This window comes from Emys orbicularis, chromosome 23 (genome assembly GCF_028017835.1).
Source record: "Emys orbicularis isolate rEmyOrb1 chromosome 23, rEmyOrb1.hap1, whole genome shotgun sequence".
NCBI lineage: Eukaryota > Metazoa > Chordata > Testudines > Emydidae > Emys > Emys orbicularis.
In genome coordinates, this window is record NC_088705.1 from 7,344,985 (window position 1) to 7,362,562 (window position 17,578).

The 17,578-nt window shown below is 42.8% G+C and overlaps 1 protein-coding gene across 1 annotated transcript; it reads right to left on the reverse strand.

The window, feature by feature from the left end:
• Positions 1 to 1,245: 1,245 nt before the first annotated feature.
• Positions 1,246 to 13,449, reverse strand: ZBTB8OS (zinc finger and BTB domain containing 8 opposite strand). Its single transcript, XM_065421765.1, has 7 exons — positions 13,354 to 13,449; positions 8,691 to 8,715; positions 5,290 to 5,411; positions 4,924 to 5,006; positions 4,456 to 4,508; positions 2,473 to 2,509; positions 1,246 to 1,376 (listed from the first exon to the last, which is right to left on the reverse strand). Exons 1-7 carry the CDS (start codon positions 13,439 to 13,441, stop codon positions 1,290 to 1,292), a joined length of 495 nt encoding a protein of 164 aa, XP_065277837.1. The 5' UTR covers positions 13,442 to 13,449; the 3' UTR covers positions 1,246 to 1,289.
• Between the last annotated feature and the right edge of the window lie 4,129 nt (positions 13,450 to 17,578).

Below are 17,578 nucleotides of genomic sequence, written 5' to 3' on the forward strand. Positions count from 1 at the left end.
CACAATGAAGAAAGGTGAAGTTTGAACACCTTTCCTGCAGAGAAGTGTGTGTAGTCAGAGTTTGCCTCCTGCATTATAATGCATTGTCCGACAGTGGAGGAACGTTCTGTACTGTTTCTACGGTCTTGTCTTATGAAAGAAGAAGCAGCCAGTTTATTGACTGCCATCACTGGAACAGGAGAGAAGTGCCCTTCGTATTCCAAAATCTAATTATTCTGGGACATGCAGATCCTAGTAGGCTCCCTTCTACACCAGAAATGCTGAATGCAGCCTCTACTTGTGGGAAGGGCACGAGGAAACATTAGTACTGAACTACACACTCACATGGACACATGCTTCATTACACCAGTATTCTATAGAGATCCAGCACCACCTAGTGGCATCTTTTCATTTTAACACAGACATGTCAGAAAGGATTTACCATGTTAAAAGTCATTCATTAGACCAGACTAGCAGCAGAGATCTCAGGGTATGTCTACACCCCAACTAGACAGTTGTGGCTGACCCATGCCAGCCAACTCAGGCTTGTGGGGCTGTTTCACTGCTGTGTAGACTTCCAGGCTTGGGCTGGGGCCCAAGCTCTAGGACCCTGTGAGGCAGGAGGGTCCCAGAGCCTGGGCGCCAGCCTGAAAGTCTACACAGCAGTGAAACAGCCCCACACCCAGAGCCTGAGTCGGGTGGCACAGCCCAGCCGTGGGTTTTACTTTGTTGTATAGACATACCCTCAGAGGCTTTAAATAAAGTGAAACAGAGATGCCACTTTGGAATGAGCAAATTAAAATCTATATCATAGCAGCACAAAACAGAGGAGAGGTAGTTTCTCTAAAAGAAGGCAAAAGTGTGCAGATCGATTACAATCTAGTCTTCTCCCCCTCCTGCTATCTCAATAAAATATATATTTTGGCTAATAAAAATAAAATAACCCCCTTTTGATTTCCCACACCTACATTCAAAAAGAACCCAGTACCAATGCTGGCCTTTAAAAATCAATATAAAGTATCAGCGCTACCGAGAGACTCCCTACAAATCCCTTTCTTCTCACCAGAGAAACCTAGCTCTCCTTTCTAGATATGCAGTTCCCAGCCTGGTTCACCATCCTCAGAGTAAAATCATAGGTGGCTATTCCCTGTGGTTCCTCCTCCCAGCTGATGGAGCATCTTATTGGCTCCAAGTATTACAATACATTTATAGCCAATTTTTCCATTATTTCCAGACAGATGACAGAGTCTGTGTGGGACCTTTGCCAGCACTGACAAGCATTCACTCCTTTCAGCAGTTCTCTTCTTGTTTTATATATCAATGATGACAAACACTTCTGGAGTCTCTTCTTCATAGATCTGCATTGCTGAATAGGTTATTGCCTTGACCTCAGTACCCTGGAGGGAATAGGCACAGGAAATTAGTGTGTAGACCATGAGCCCCAGCAGTGGCTCTACATGAATCACAGCAATTTATGAATATTCACAGACTTCCTGGGAATGCTATTCAGTTTACAGTAGTTTTCAAACTGGGGTATGTGCACCCCTAGGGGTACCTGAGCTCTCGTCAGGGGGTACATAAGAAAAATCCTGTAATGGCAGACACATTTTATTTAGTACAGAGATTTTCAAACTGTGTGTGTGGGGGGGGGTGCCCCCTAGGGGTGTGTGGAAGAACGTTCGGGAGTGAGCGGCGACACCAGGTGGCTTGGGCCAGCGATGCCAGGCAGCTCAAGGAGGGAGTGCCACCTCCACCCCCTGACTGACCTCCGTGAAAACTTCTAGAAGCTGTTGCTAAATGGAAGGAAGAAATTGGGGAGGGGTACATGATACCACACACCCTCCCCCACCTATGTCAGATGGGGGCATGCAGTAGACTACATTATTTCGAAAGGGGTACAAAGCCTAAAAAGTTTGAAAACCGCTTAGTTTAAAAATAAATATATCTATCTCCTTCCCCAGAAGCACAGCTGTGCTACACTTGTTATGAGTGCAAAGGTTGGGACATCATGTAGTAACTGGTCTAGGTCAGTGACTGATGGGAAAGTAGCAGAACAAAGTTACTTCCTGCATAGCATGAACTCCCATCTCCTAGCCACAACAGAACACCACAGTTTGGGTGATGTGAGAGGTAAACAGGAAGGATTATATTAGTTTATTACGGACTCTCTAGAGAATTTACAAAAGAGCACCCTAATAACTAATGCCAGTGTAAGCCCCCTGACTTTGGATTGGTTTGCATTTCATTGGCTCCACAAGACAACTGACTTTTCATTGCTGCTAGCTGGAGTGTCTGGGTGATTACTCATAACAGTTTCAGGAGTGCTAATTGCTGCATTCACAAATGGCAGTTAGTGAGCCAGGGCTTTGGTATCAGAGGCAATACTGACATCTAATTACACAGAAAAGTTTGTAACTGGCTCTCTTAATAACTTGGGAGAAAAGCCTTTGTCATACCCATGAGTCTGTAAGACGCAGAGCAATTGTTACATACCTGAGGGTGTTTGGGTAAAGAGAACTCTTCCCCCCACCTTAGGGAACAAACAAAAACAAACAAACCCACAAATAAGTATGAAGAGATTGATGAAGCTTTGGTTTAATTCAGCAACTACCATTGCTGGAATCACTAGTGCAAGAGAGACACTTAGTGGAAATCCACTTTATGGTAAACGTCAGATTAACTCTCCTCAGTAGTTCTCTCATAGCATAACAATTGAGGTGGTGTGGGGATAGAGAGCTGAGCCATCCCAGCATAGATGCTAGTTATTTGTACCATGCTTGTTTAAATATATAAAAAGCCTCCTGTTCCAGGCTCTAGCCTCTTGGACAATTTTACAAGCTATTAACAAAAAAAATGTAAGTAATTCAGGGAACAACATACTACACCCTCTCTAGTAGTTAAAACATGCAACTCCCACTGTAGGGGAGAGAATGGCACACCATCCCTTGATGGAGTCTGTGTGCCCCATGGAGGGGAATTTGCCTTTTCCAACTAATTGCTGGAAAGGTCACTCCCATAAGCCAGGGTTGCTAGGAGAGATGTGGATGGAAGAGAGGAAGCATGAGCCAGTGGTTAGGCAGCAACCCATGACATAAAAGAACTGGGGTGGGGCTCTACTACAGAATTCCTGTGTGACCTTGGGCAAGTCACTTAGCCTCCCACGGTTTCAGTTCCCCCACCTGTAAAATGGGGATGATAGCACTTCCACACCTCACAGGGGTTTTGTGAGGATAAATATGTTAAAGTCTGTGAGGCACTAAAAATAAAGGGGCCCAGAGAAGTACTTAAAATAGATAAGAGAAGAGGAGAACAAAGCCCATTTTCCTTTCACTTATGCATTAGAGATTCACTCTTACACAGTTTCCCTATACAATCCTCCTATTAAAAAGGATTCAAGTTATTCTGGTCCTTCCAAGTCTCCTCATGCAAGTACAATACAGGCAGTGTACGGTCAACTACAAAACTGAAAAGCTAATCCCCCAATAAATCCACCGAATCAACAACCCCATCAGAATGTAAATGCTATAGAAATTCTCCAGTGTGAGTGAAACTAGGCATCTATGGCCTTGTCTAGACTATGGCCACATCCACACCAGGAAAATGTATTAACTAACCATGTGCTAACAGCCTAGTCTTAAAAAGGCTGCTATAGTTCAAACATTTTAAACTGGTCAAGATAAAACCTAGCAGGGAGCGTAGGGTTTAACTCCATCAGGTTAACATGTTCTGAAGTACAATTGCTTTGATCAATTAGACTTTTAGGGCTGGTCCACACTAAGCCCCCAGTTCGAACTAAGATATGCAACTTCAGCCACGTGAATAACGTAGCTGAAGCCGAAGTATCTTAGTTCGAACTTAAAGGTACTTACCGCGGGTCCACATGCGGCAGGCAGGCTCCCCCGTCGATTCCGCCTACTCCTCTCGCGGAGCAGGATTACCGGCGTCGACGGCGAGCACTTCCGGGATCGATTTATCGCGTCTAGACAAGACGCGATAAATCGACCCCAGAAGATCAATTGCTTGCCGCCGAACCAGCAGGTAAGTATAGACATACCCTTAGACGAGGTTAATTAGATTGAGCTAGCTCAATCTAACATCACACCTTTAAATCCTAGTCTAGAGAAGGCCGACAAAACAGGGAGAAGGAAGTGGAGAGACGTTGATTTGCCTACAGTCCCTGCATTGTATCAAGTAATTCCCTGAAGTTCTGGGCTCAGATTATTTTTATTTCCGGTCTGCTTCCACATCTTTGATAGTGACTGGCTGAAACGCATCAGAATAGTAAGTTAGTATTTATACAGTTTTACAAACATTGGCTGGTTAATCTTCGTGACAGAGAGCATGGTAGATACTTAAATTTTATATACAAGACAGACAGAGATAGAGGGACTTGCCCAAGGCCCCCACACTCCTTCCTAGTCTTTAAAAGCAAAATTCTGAAAACCAGTGAATAATGAGGTGGTGTTGATCACTCACCCAATGGACCTTATTTTGTACCTCATTCGGTCAATGTAAAGCACTTTCACCTCCTGCAAGGAAAAAAGAAACAGGGGGGAAAGTTGCCATTAAGAGGACTTCTCATAATGATTTATACCACCAGATGAAGACTCCCAGTGAACATGCCCCCATACAAAGCCAATATTCACATCATCATCAGAACCTAAAGCCAACATTTGAGCAGCCTCAGAGAGACACACTGGTGTTCAGAATTCAGATGTACATAGAACAGTTATTACAGTAGAATGGCACCTATTCATTAGCATTTATAACAGCTAAACTAAGAGTATATTCCTTGCCTCTCCCTATCCTTGTGTCTACAATCCTCCCACGTGTTGGTGGGTCTAAGTGGTTTGTTGGTTCCACCTTTACTGCCCCAGATACTGCTGTACATAGGGCAGATGTTGGTAGGGAATATTCCTGTCCTGTAAGATGGAAGAGACTTACCCTGGGTATGAAGAACTGGTCAGCACTGAATTTATACAGCCACTCATTCAAGAAGTTATAGAGAAGAGAAAGGAGGTCATGTCCTGCAGGATAGAAGCAGAGAGAGAGAGAGAAAGTGACTCAACTGGGAGCCCGGTCAAGAACTTCCCAAACATTCTTTTAGTCCATATCAAAGGGGCAGTTTCCTGATGACAAAGTACTAGAAGATTCAGATTACCTGTGTATAAATCTGGATTTAATAAATCTGTACCAGTACAACATCTAAGGAGCCAACTGAGATTGGCTCCTTAGATGTAGTACTGACCTTTTAATTTCAATGCACTTCTCTTTCAACAAGTTAATACAATAGGTCCACTGCCTTCTTACCTTCTGCCTCCACTTCTATAGTATCCAAGGGTTCAACAGTCTCTGTATCCGTCATGTAGCCAAACATGGCCATAGCACATTGCTCAAATGTCTCTTCCAAAGTATCTCCCCAGGCATGTAACCTACAGACATCAGCATTACTCCATCATACAACAGTAACAAAGAAAGTGGGGGGAATGCAGATGAAAGATTGGGGTGCTAGTAGAAGTGGGAAAGGAAGTGAATGCCGAGAAGTGCAGACCTGCCATTACCCAAGATTAGGGAAGCACTGCTTAAAAATTGCAAGAGGAAAGGGGCTTCCTTTTGGAGGGACAGTGGGAAAGTAGTAAATATTTTATTAAAAGTAGTGATGTTCTTCCTAAATATGGACAGTTGGCATGCATGGAAATAGACCACTTGGAAATAAGAGGTAGCATGAAAATTTGAGTTTGAAGAGAAGAGACAAAGAGCTGAAGAATTAAAAAACCTCCATGTAGCTTAGACTTATTTCAGGAGCACTCTAGGCATACCTCTGTGACATTCTGTACCTTGGGGGAGCACCCTGTAACCCCCCCATACTCATCTGTATAGAATTGTGTAATTACATATAAAGCACGCCTTGTAAGGTACCAGGGGAAAGGTTATTATCTGCTGAAAGTCATTTCTCTATCCATATACAGACATTCCCTGGGTTACACAAACCTGACTTACGGAAATCCACGTACGGAATTTTTTCCGTACTTTTTTTGTTTTTTGGCGCACTTAATTGTCGGAGATACATTCCCAACTTACGCAAAGAGTTCCAGAACAGAATGCTTGTGTAAGTCGGGGAGCGTCTGTATGTATATCATTAATATATGTGAAGTTATGAGAATTGTGTTGTATGGTTGTCACTAAAACATGCTGTAAGTTGGGGAATCAGCAGATATTAGCTCCCCAGAGGCAACAGCAAGGAAAGTAACCAACACCCGGGCAGGGTGTCAAACAACCCATCAACAACCATTGTCTAGCAAGGGCACTACAATTCAATGATTCACTTGCATGAGGCCACACCAAGGGAATTGCTCAACCTTGCCTGGAGACTCAGCAATGCCCTGAGACATTCCTGGACTTGTGTTCTACAAGCAGGGTATAAAACTGAACACAGGGGCCCAGGCTTGGCCTTTCTCCTTCACCCACCTACACTGCAAGCAACAAGGACACTCTGAAGACTCCCACTGAGGGGACTGGCCCAGATGTCTAGGGTGAAATCTGTGTACTATGAACTGCAATATCCAGTGGAGTGAGAAAAACTGCTTAATCTAGTTGTTGCCCAGTCTAATAGTGTTGAGAGTTAAGACTGCAGGCTTATATTTTATTTCTGTTGGTAACTAACTGACTTTTTGCCTATCACTTAAAAAAAAAAAAAAAAAACTCTTTTGTAGTCAATACATGTGTTTTACTGTTTATCTTTACCAGTGAATTTGCCTGAAGTGTGTGGTAAATCTGCTCAGGTTTTGCAAAGGCTGGAGTATGTCCACTTTCCATTAATGAAGTAGTGAACCAATTAATAAATCTGCATTGCCCATCTTGAATATATTCCTGAAGTCCAGTGCTGGGAGGATTTGGTTGGTGCCTTTCCCGGTGTGATTCATGAGTGGCTCTGGGAGCATTCATGCAATCTAGCTGGCTCTGGGGCTCCACATGTGGTTGTGCTGAGTGATAACAGCTCCTGGAGGGGTTTGCTGCTGGTCACTAGAAAGGCATTATGACAGACAGCCCAAGTTGCAGAGTTTAGGGGGCACAGCGGTCCCACGGTCCCAGGCTGCACCCCGGGGAATCCATCATAACCTTAATAAAAGAGAAATAGAGGACTATATCCTTCCCCCCCCCCCCCCATGTCCTCCCAAGAGAAACCATATTGTTGAAATGAAACAAAGAATATCAAGCATCCCAGCAATGGTGTTGGAACCACTTTTATTGTGGGGGTGCTGAAAGCCATTGAACAAGACTGTAAACCCTGTACATGATAGAAACTACTTCAAGCAAGAGGGTGCTGCTGCACCCCCAGACCCCTAGTTCCAGCACCTCTGCATCTCAGCATGCTTAGATATGCATTCCGTAAGCTCAAAGGGGATATATTTGGCCCAATTCTCCTCTCACAACAGTTTACATAGATGCAACCCTGCTGACTTCACAGTTACTCCTGATTTACATCAAATGTAATAGAAGAATTAATCTTAGTGAGGTTACACACAGAAATTTACTCCTGGGGGAATTCTGCACCACTGTGCATGCACAGAATTCCCCCCCCTCCCCACAACAGAAAATACATTCTGCCCTGGAAGTGCTGCAGTTCTTCCTTTTGCCCACCAGAGGACGCTGTGGCACCAGAACAGCCATTGGCTGTTCTGGCACCACAGCAGCCTCTGGTGGGTGAAAGGCGGAACTGCAGCACTTCCAGGGCAGAATGAATTTTCTGCGGGGAAAAAAATTCTGTGCATGCACAGTAGTGCAGAATTCCCCCAGGAGAAGTTCATCACTGCACCCTGCCTCCAGAGCCAGGTTAGGACAGAGAGTGGGGCACACACAGCTGCTGTGTGTGTGTGTGTGTGTGTGACAGATGGGGTTTAGAATAGCTAGTGGGGGGGGGGGGGGGGAGACAGACTGGGGCATGGGCCCAGGAGATGGTGTGGTGACAGTGTTGAGCCAGGGGCTGAATGGGAGTTGGGATGCAAGGCCACATGAGGATGGGGGAGAAGGGCTGCAGGGACATATTTGGATGGGGAAGGAAGCTGCAGAGACCCATGGGCATAGGTGCTGACTCCGTGGATGCTCTGGCACTGGAGCTAGGGTCGAGCACCCCCCGGCACATTAGAAAGTTGGCACTTGTGCCCATAGGGATGGGAGGTGTGGGGAGAGGGGCAGATGTGCCTGACCGAATGGGACAGGCTTTGGGTCACCAAGGGTCTGCATGTGGAAGGCTTCCGAATTCCCTAACAATACAAACAAACAAACAAAGTTCCATACTTCTCCCAGCCACATCCAACAACCCTCCAGGTTCACTCCAGGCTCCTTCCCTCTCCCTCAGCTCCTCCGTTACCCCTGACTCCCCCAAGCCTTTGCACTGCTTCTGACTGGTGCAGGAAATACAGTTCTGTATTGTAATTTAAATTAATTACTCAAAGTTCTGTGTTAATATCCCTAGTAAGGAATCTGTTTGTCAAAAAAAATTACCAGAATCGTTTTTTGGTCTGTATTATTACAGACAAACTTGCTGACAGATATTTTGAAATAAATTACCAAAATAATTGAAACTGGCATGATTATACGGATATTTTGACAAATAAAATTTGCAGAATTTTAAAATATTGTGCACAGAATTTTTAATTTTTTGGCACAGAATTCCCCCAGGAGTAGAAATTGCAGCTGTAAATACTCACTGCACATCAGCTGTGTGATCCAGATCTGAGGGAGTAGAAAAAGAATAGTTATCATGAGATCATCATGGTGGTTTAAAAATAAGCAATAATATGGAAGAAAAAGTCAGCTTCTGTTAATAAGATAATGGTTTGTGCTTGTTTTGACACTGAAGCTCCAGTTAGTGTGTTAATCTGATTAATAAACAATGACATTGGAAAATATTTAATTCAGGGTCATCCACACATGTCCACAGAGCAGGTTTTAAAAGAAAAACCACAAAAAGCCAACTTGTTGCTAGTGAAGCCACCAATAACATGGTACAATTCAGGGCAGGCTGCAACAGTGTTCCCCTTTTGTGGTCCACCAAGGGCACCCACTCCTAGGCTTCCAGCTCCCAGCCATCACCTCTCTTGGGGAGAGACCCACATCTCTCTCCCCCTCCTGAGTGGGGTTTTTTCCAGGTGGCACAATTCCCTGCCTAAATAGACCAGGGTTTGTGATTTGCTCTTCTCCCAGATGCTATAGCCAGCTTAATTGCCCACAGTTATGTTCTGACACAACCCTTTCTAAGTAAGCACTTTTACTCTTAAGATGAAAGCATTAGAGAGAAAACAATTAAAAAAACAACCCTACACCATGCAATAAGTTTACCAAAGATCACCCCTCCTCCAGCAGGGGCTCTGGTAGGAGTTAGTCCTTCAAACCCGCAAAAGATTTCGTGGTTACAAGTTCCTAACAGCTTCAGCTCAGCACAAGCACACCCATGCATAGGTTAGTCTTTTCTTTATGCAGCCAGGTTGTCTAACTGCATCCACTGCTTTTTAAAATCAGTTTTATTTGTTAAAATGCTATTCTAGACCATTCCAGCTTTTATCTGCCTTCCATTAATCTATTCTTCGGGTCAGCTCGTCAACATTCAGCCCCTCCCTGTGCTTCTGCTTGTAGGAGTCAAGCACAAGACAATGTAACCAAGTTAATTTTACAATGTAAATGTACTCCCACCTCCATTGTAGGCATAATACCCCAGAGAGGGCTGAGCTGAATAAGAAAAAAGCAGCAGGTGGTACAGAATGTATTTTGCTGCTTGCATACAACAAGGTGTGGTGTTGTAATTGATAACAGTATTCTGCACCATAATTTTGAGGCATAATGTTGATGGATCAGGACCGGATACAGGAAGTTGGGGAGAACATAAGAACAGCCATACTGGGTCAGACCAAAGGTCCATCTAGCCCAGTATCCTGTCTTCCAACAGTGGCCAATGCCAGGTGCCCCAGAGGGAATGAACAGAACAGGTAATCATCAAGTGATCCATCCCCTGTCGCCCATTCCCAGCTTCTGCCAAACAGAGGCTAGGGACACCATCCCTGCCCATTCCGGCTAATAACTATTGATGGACCTATCCTCCATGAACTTATCTAGTTCTCTTTTGAAGCCTGTTATAGTCTTGACCTTCACAGCATCCTCTGGCAAAGAGTTCCACAGGCTGACTGTGCTTTGTGTGAAGAAATACTTCCTTTTGTTTGTTTTAAACCTGCTGCCTATTAATTTCATTTGGTGACCCCTAGTTCTTGTTTTCTGAGAAGGAGTAAATAACACTTCCTGATTTACTTTCTCCACACCAGTCATGATTTTATAGACCTCCATCATATCCCCTGCTTAGTCGTCTCTTTTCCAAGCTGCAAAGTCCCAGTCTTATAAATCTCTCCTCATATGGAAGCTGTTCCATCCCCCTAATCATTTTGTTGCCCTTTTTTGAACATTTTCCAATACATCTTTTTTGAGATGGGCCAACCACATCTGCACGCAGTATTCACGATGTGGGAGTACCATGGATTTATATAGAGGCAGTATTATATTTTCAGTCACATTATCAATCTCTTTCTTAATGATGCCCAACATTCTGTTTGCTTTTTTGACTGCTGCTGTACATTGAGTGGATGTTTTCAGAGAACTATCCACAATGACTCCAAGATCTCTTTCTTGAGTGGTAACAGCTAATTTGGACCCCATCATTTTATATGTATAGTTGGGATTATGTTTTCCAATGTGCATTACTTTGCATTTATCAACATTGAATTTCATCTGCCATTTTGTTGCTCAGTCACCTAGTTTTGAGAGATCCTTATGTAGCTCTTCGCAGTCTGCCTGGGACTTAACTATTTTGAGTAGTTTTGTATAATCTGCAAATTTGCCACCTCACTGTTTACCCCTTTTTCCAGATAATTTATTAATATGTTGAATAGGACTGGTCCCAGTAGCAACGCCTGGGGAACACCACTATTTACCTCTCTCCATTCTGAAAACTGACCATTTATTCCTACCCTTTGTTTCCTATCTTTTAACCAGTTACCAATCCATGAGAGGACCTTCCCTCTTATCCCATGACAGCTTACTTTGCTTAAGAGCCTTTGGTGAGGGACCTTGTCAAAGGCTTTCTGAAAAATTTAAGTACACTATACCCACTGGATCCCCCTTGTCCACATGTTTGTTGATCCCTTCAAGAATTCTAGTAGATTGGTGAGGCATGATTTCTCTTTACAAAAAAAAAGATGTTGACTCTTCCCCAACACTTGAGCACTTGATTCCCACTGACACCAGTAACTCAGAGGATCAGGCCCAAAATGCCTTCAATTACATAGGGGCTCCCCAGTATAGCTGCACTTTGTAAAGCATTAGGTTTACATTTAAAACGGTCTTTAAAAAATAATTTCCAAACTTGTGCCGTTAAAGCAGATACATGAACAGTCAAAACGTTGGTCATCAGCCACTAACTGATCCAAAAAAGCGTATACATGGACTGTACAATCCACTGCCGATAGATATCTTTGTACAGAGTCATGTTAAGAGTAGTCCAGTGAAAGGGCTAAAGAGTCCGGCTCTGCGCACTTACAGTGCAAGATGCAGACATTAGTTCCGATCCTACAAATACTGCCCGTCAGCTGCCAGAAGTGGGGACAGCTGCTGAGTGAAGAGCACTCTTGAAAATCTGACCAATAACGCTTACTACCTTTAAGTCCCATTGACTTATGCCAAGTGTTAAGTGCTTGTGTGATCACACCCAAGATGGCACAGTTTCTTCATTTTATTATTGCCAGTGCAGTATGCTCCAAATCCTGATCATTACTCCTTAAGATTATCAAAGTCAATTTTAAGCAAAACCTCTTTCATAAAAAAAGGCTTTTACAGCTGGGTTTGGGGATGTGTGTGTCAATAAGGGTTTTAAGAGAGGACAGTGCACTTAACCAATAAAGAGTATGATGACCCTATGTGACAAAATCTAATTGAGAGCAAAGTTAAGGGACAAAAGTAAGTGAGCTAGTGATTGAGTGAAAATGATAGTTATTAAAATCAATAGGGGAAACCTAGAAATGGTGTATCAGTGTTGTTGCATTGTCAAACAACATAAATTATAGAACAGAATTTCAAAGCAAAGGTGAATACAGTCTATATCTCCTATCTCTAGCTAAAACAGATTTCTGCCAGCTCCTATGAGATATTAAAGGTGTTTACTGCACCAACACAGCAAACAAGTGATGAGGACTAGATGTCAGACAGTTTCTTCTTTTCCCTCAAGGCTGAGAAGTGTCATGTATTCTGCAGGCTCAGTGCACAAGCCTTTTTTTGTTCATTTATAGCTTTTAAGCTATATATGAACAACACCCCAATATGTGGCATTGGCTTTTAAACTATTAAGAATTACAAAATGAGGAGGACAGGGACCCACACTATAAAATTAATCTTAAAGTATGTAATATTAATTTCTTTAACACACATTAAATTTTATACAACCACAATTTAGGGATCTAGAATTTAAGTCAACTCACAGTAATAAAAAAAAGTGTGTGAAATAACCACATTTGTCGGAGACAGATCTAAACTGAGGTCTAAAATAAGTAACAGACCATAGATCATCACAGCTGAAAACCATCCTCTTGGTTCCATAATCACTTACCTGATTATGATTTGTGACTAGTTTCCCTACCAACTGTCTCTAACAAACAAACACCAAACACGACGACAACAACAACTCATTTCAGCCAGAGAATAAAAATCTTCTCGGATTACATAAGGAAGATTGGTGGAATATGCTGCTGTCATTAGGCCTATACTAGGCTTAAGAGCTGAACAAGTCCTGAAATATATGTTAATGAATTACACAAACTACTCTCCCAAATGGGCACTGCCCAAATAAAACTGCAGTTAGACACAGGAGGCCCTTCCTGTAAGTGCCTAAAGCTATTAAATCAAGGCAGGAAGGAATTCCTGGGGAGGGAAGGGGGGAAAAAGCCCAGGCAAAAATCTCAAAGCAGCAAATTAAAGCACATAATGCAAAAACAAAACAAATAGAAAAACGTGTAGAGAAGAAGATGGAAAAAATATATTCTTCAGCTAAGATCTTAAGCATTTGTTTAGAGACAAGAAACAGCTTAGAAGGAGAGTTTCTCTGGTTGCTTTTTATGAATAAGACATTGTATAGTTATTTACATCACAGAAAGGCACAAAATAATTCAACAAGTTTAGAAACATAAACAACCCCTACAGTTAAACTACAGACACACCCACAATCTGAAAGTGAAAACAGCATGCAGCATTAGTGTATTAAGGGGACTCACCTTTCCATAGTCCCCCCCACACCCAGCACCACATAGACTATGCCTGGACAAGGCTAGGAATACTCACACTCATATTTCTTATTGAGGGGCGGATACTTGGCTTTAATGGCCTGCTGGTCCGCTGTCAGATTATAGTCCCTGTAGTTGTCTGCCATGATCACTTTGGTGTGTACTACTCACTTCCTGCTTTATAAAAATGGCCACCCCCTTCCAGGCTACTGTCAGGGAAGTTTCCACACGTGATGCTGGTGCTTAAAGAGAGAGTTCTCTTTTTATCAGGCCAGTCTCTGAGGAGAATCAATAGCAATTTTGGAAGAGCTCTTTTATGGTAACTAAAAGTAGCTAGCACCACAATTGTAGGAGGCTATGGAACGGTGATATTTTAAATGTGCCTCTTTGAATTCCCATGCCACCAAATCCTTCATTCATGGGGGAACTTTAGACCTTGATTCTGCAAAGATTTTACATGTGTGTTTAAATGTATGCACTGCAAATAGTGAACATGCACAGTGGGTAAAGTTAAGCATGTGCATAAGTCTTTGCAGGTTTGGGGCCACAAATTGTAAACTCCTTGGAGCAGGAATAATGTCTTCCTTTATGCCCCAAGCATGCTGTCAATGCTCCATAAATAATAGAATGATATTAAAACCAAAGTAACAAGCCAGTTGTATAGGAGGCCTGCCTGAGCTTACAAGTGTCAAATGCTTTCCAGTCCCCCTGAATTTAATGGCATCTGAGGGTATTCAGCACTTTACAGAACGCTGCCCAGTGCGCATATGGTAATCTAAACATAGACGTGTTACAAAACAAGCCCCTATAAAGCCCACCAAAACCACAACAGCTGGCACAAATGCAGACTCTGTGGCTCTCAACCATGTTACTACAGCAGATAAAAGTGAAATCTGTTCTTAAGGGCAGTGATTGTTTGTTAGTCCCCAATCCTGAAAACACACGCAAATGCTTAAGTCAATGGGGCTCTGCATAGGATCTGGTCCCTAGCGAACAAGGTTGTCAGATCCCAGTGAAGAGTATGTTTCCTAAAATCAGCCTCTTTGCAGTTCCTTCAAACTTTCATGCCAGGTTTATAATTTGAAAGGTAAATGGAAATAAACTTCAGGACCATAAAACACATATCAACTGCAGGTTCTGTAATCAAATATTTATCCCCGAACTGGACCTTCCTATATCTTCCCCTTCCCCACAGAGTGGCAAGCCTTGCTCTTTCCTTAAATTGTTTGCATGTGGAAGGATCTATCTACAGCTAAATCCAAGTAGCATCCTCAACAGCTGATGGAAATTGTACTGATTCAAAACAGTATTGCCAGCTCTTGTGATTTTAGCATGAAGGTCTCACAATGTGTAGTGTCTTCTTAAAGGCCCAGGTTCTGGAATCATGATATTGCATGATAATTTCAACTTTAATTTTTAAAGTACATTTCTAGCCCTCGTGCTTGCAGAGAAAAGCTTAAAATGTGAAGCAAGGGATCCCTAAAGAGCCAAAAGGCAAGAAAAAGGACCTAACATTTAATATATATATAAAAAAACCTCATGATTTTGAAAACAATCTCTCAATTTTTTATGGGCCAAGTTAATTATTTTTTCAATATTTGGGGTTGACAACACAGGGCTAATAATAAAAACATAAGAGGGGAAATCTATAAATAAAGGCATATGTGAAGTGAAATAAGGGTATATCTTTTTAATTTCAGTAGAAGGGAAGGACTTTTTGGAAGGACTAAATAAAAAGCTCTCGTAGTGCTTTTTATCAGGAGATTTTAAAGGAGGTCAGTATCATTATTTCCACTTTAAAAATTAGGAAATGGAGGCTCAGAGATGTACAAGTGACTTATCTAAAGTCTCCTAGTAGAGTCAGAAATAGAACCTGCATTTCCTGAGTGCTAGTCTGGTGTGTATACCTCTAGACCACATGTTTTTAGCTGTAGCTAGTCTGCTTTTTAAAATTGGGATTAAGGGCAGAGTATAGTCTGTGTCTATCCAACGTAGTGTTTTCTATAATGTCCATCTCTGTCACATCTAAGTGGAAAGGGGAAAGTATTGACTAGGGTTGGATATAGTCCATTTATGTCTTGCTGCCATGGAGAGAACTAAGAAAATAATCAGGAGACAGGAAACATCCAAGATTTAGGAAGCAGATTAAAGGCTCAATTTGAACCTTATTTCTCAAATTCTGTAATTGTCTGGATTTTAGGGTGTTTCATACTATTTGTAGAATCATAGATTATCAGGGTTGGAAGGTCATCTAGTCCAACCCCCCCTGCTCAAAGCAGGACCAATCCCCAGACAGATTTTTACCCCAGTTCCCTAAATGGCCCCTCAAGGATTGAACTCCCAATACTGGATTTAGCAGGCCACTGCTCAAACCACTGAGCTATCCCTCCCCCCAAAATTTTTATCTGATAATAGATTGCTCTGACTTGTAGACAAAAATTTTTATTCCTAGGTGTATTTACTTCCCTCAGATGTAGTATGTAGGGACACACAAACTTTAAAAAAACAGAGGCTTATGGATAATTTGCATAAAGTGGAGCCGCTAACAGTTTTTCGGCTCTCTCCTAGATGCAGTATGGAGACCTCAAATGTCTGATGCAGCACCTCATTAAAGAGCATCTTGGAGCACTGCATGGTGGGGCCTCTAGTCTCTGCAGTGTAGTGCTGCACTATTTAAAAACTGCTTGGACCAACATGCAGCATTGCATACTGAGACCTAAAATATGTATGTGACCCATCTGCCTGTATTATATGAGCCATTACACACATTGAATCTATTTCCCCATGTTAAGTATCCTCACACCTTCTTGTCAAACTGTCTGAAATGGGCCATCTTGATTATCACTACAAAAGTTTTTTTTCTCCTGCTGATAATACCTTATCTTAATTAATTAGCCTCTTAGAGTTGGTAGGGCAACTCCCACCTTTTCATGTTCTCTATATGTGTATATATATCTCCTTATTATATGTTACATTCTATGCATCCGATGAAGTGGGGTGTAGCCCACGAAAGCCTATGCTCAAATAAATTTGTTAGTCTCTAAGGTGCCACAAGTACTCCTGTTCTTTTTGAGGATACAGACTAACACGGCTGCTACTCTGAAACCTATTATAGATGAGTGGTTGTTCATTGCATATTCCTCCTTGGTGCACCTTAGCCAGTACATAATACAATATTATTCCTTATCATGGATCCACAGGATCAGTGCTACACTCCCAGTTTTGGAAGAGCATCTTGGAGGAATCCCTGTGATCTGCCAGACCCCAAGGGGTCTCACTTGTTTCCCAGGGTAGGCCATGCATCCTTACCATCTCCTGAGACTGAACTTCTGGGGCTTCATCACTCCTGCTACACACTGAGCTCTGTTCAGCAAGTCCAACTGAGACAGGGTCCTGATAGAGACTTGTACACTCTTCAGGGATTAGTGCACCTTACCAAGTAATTACACTGACACTAACAGCATTTTCAATACAGTAGGGTTTATTAGTCAGCTGGAACACAGCATAGGAAGTCCTTAGGTTAGCATACAGAAATTAAGATTAAAACATTCTGGTCAGCCCAGAGCACCAGTCAAACAGTAGTGAACCCCATTTTCAGACTCTCTGTCTCTGACTTCATTCCTCAGTTCCCAGGTAACAGCGCTCCAAGCTTCTTCCAGGAGCCAACTCTTATGTCCCCACCTCACACCTCCCAGCCCTTTGTTCTCCAGTTTGGGTCTCTGCTCAGTTTCTCTGCTGAGAGGCAGGGACATCCTCCTCCATCTGGGTCATTCGTTGCTAGGTGTCAATGTCCTGGTGAGTGGGCTTTCCATTGTTTCCTGGATTTTCCATTCTCTGCCAGTCCTTTTTAATGACATTCATCTAGTCCACTAGTCCACTGTGTGACACACACACAGACACAGCTATGTTTTAGGCTATGTCTACACTATCATTTCTGTTGGTATAATTTATATCGCTCATGGGTGTGAACAAGCCACCCCCCAAACAACATAAGTTACACTGACATAAGCGCCGGTGTAGACAGGGCTATGTCAGCAGAAGAGCTTCTCCGACCAACATAGCTACAGCCGCTCGTTGTGGGTGGATTAAGTTGATGGGAGAGCTCTCTCCCATTGGCTTACAGTGGCATTGGTGCAGCTGTGCCACTGTAAGCTCTCTAGTGTAGCCATAGCCTTAGCCTTCCCTGAGAGCAAACACAGTCCTTTTCCCCCATGGCCTCCACAGTATCACCTGCGGGATGGGGTGCAATCGCTGATCCCACCACCCAGGATGACCCCAACTAA

What these genes read in the sequence shown, in the direction of transcription:
- ZBTB8OS (XM_065421765.1), bottom strand. Translation starts at nt 13,441, where the DNA reads ATGGCAGACAACTACAGGGACTATAATCTGACAGCGGACCAGCAGGCC. An exon ending in ACCAGTTCTTCATACCCAGG is followed by an intron (nt 4,509 to 4,923) that starts GTAAGTCTCTTC and finishes TTTTCCTTGCAG; the next exon opens with GAGGTGAAAGTGCTTTACAT. An exon ending in TACAAAATAAGGTCCATTGG is followed by an intron (nt 2,510 to 4,455) that starts GTGAGTGATCAA and finishes TTGTTCCCTAAG; the next exon opens with GTGGGGGGAAGAGTTCTCTT.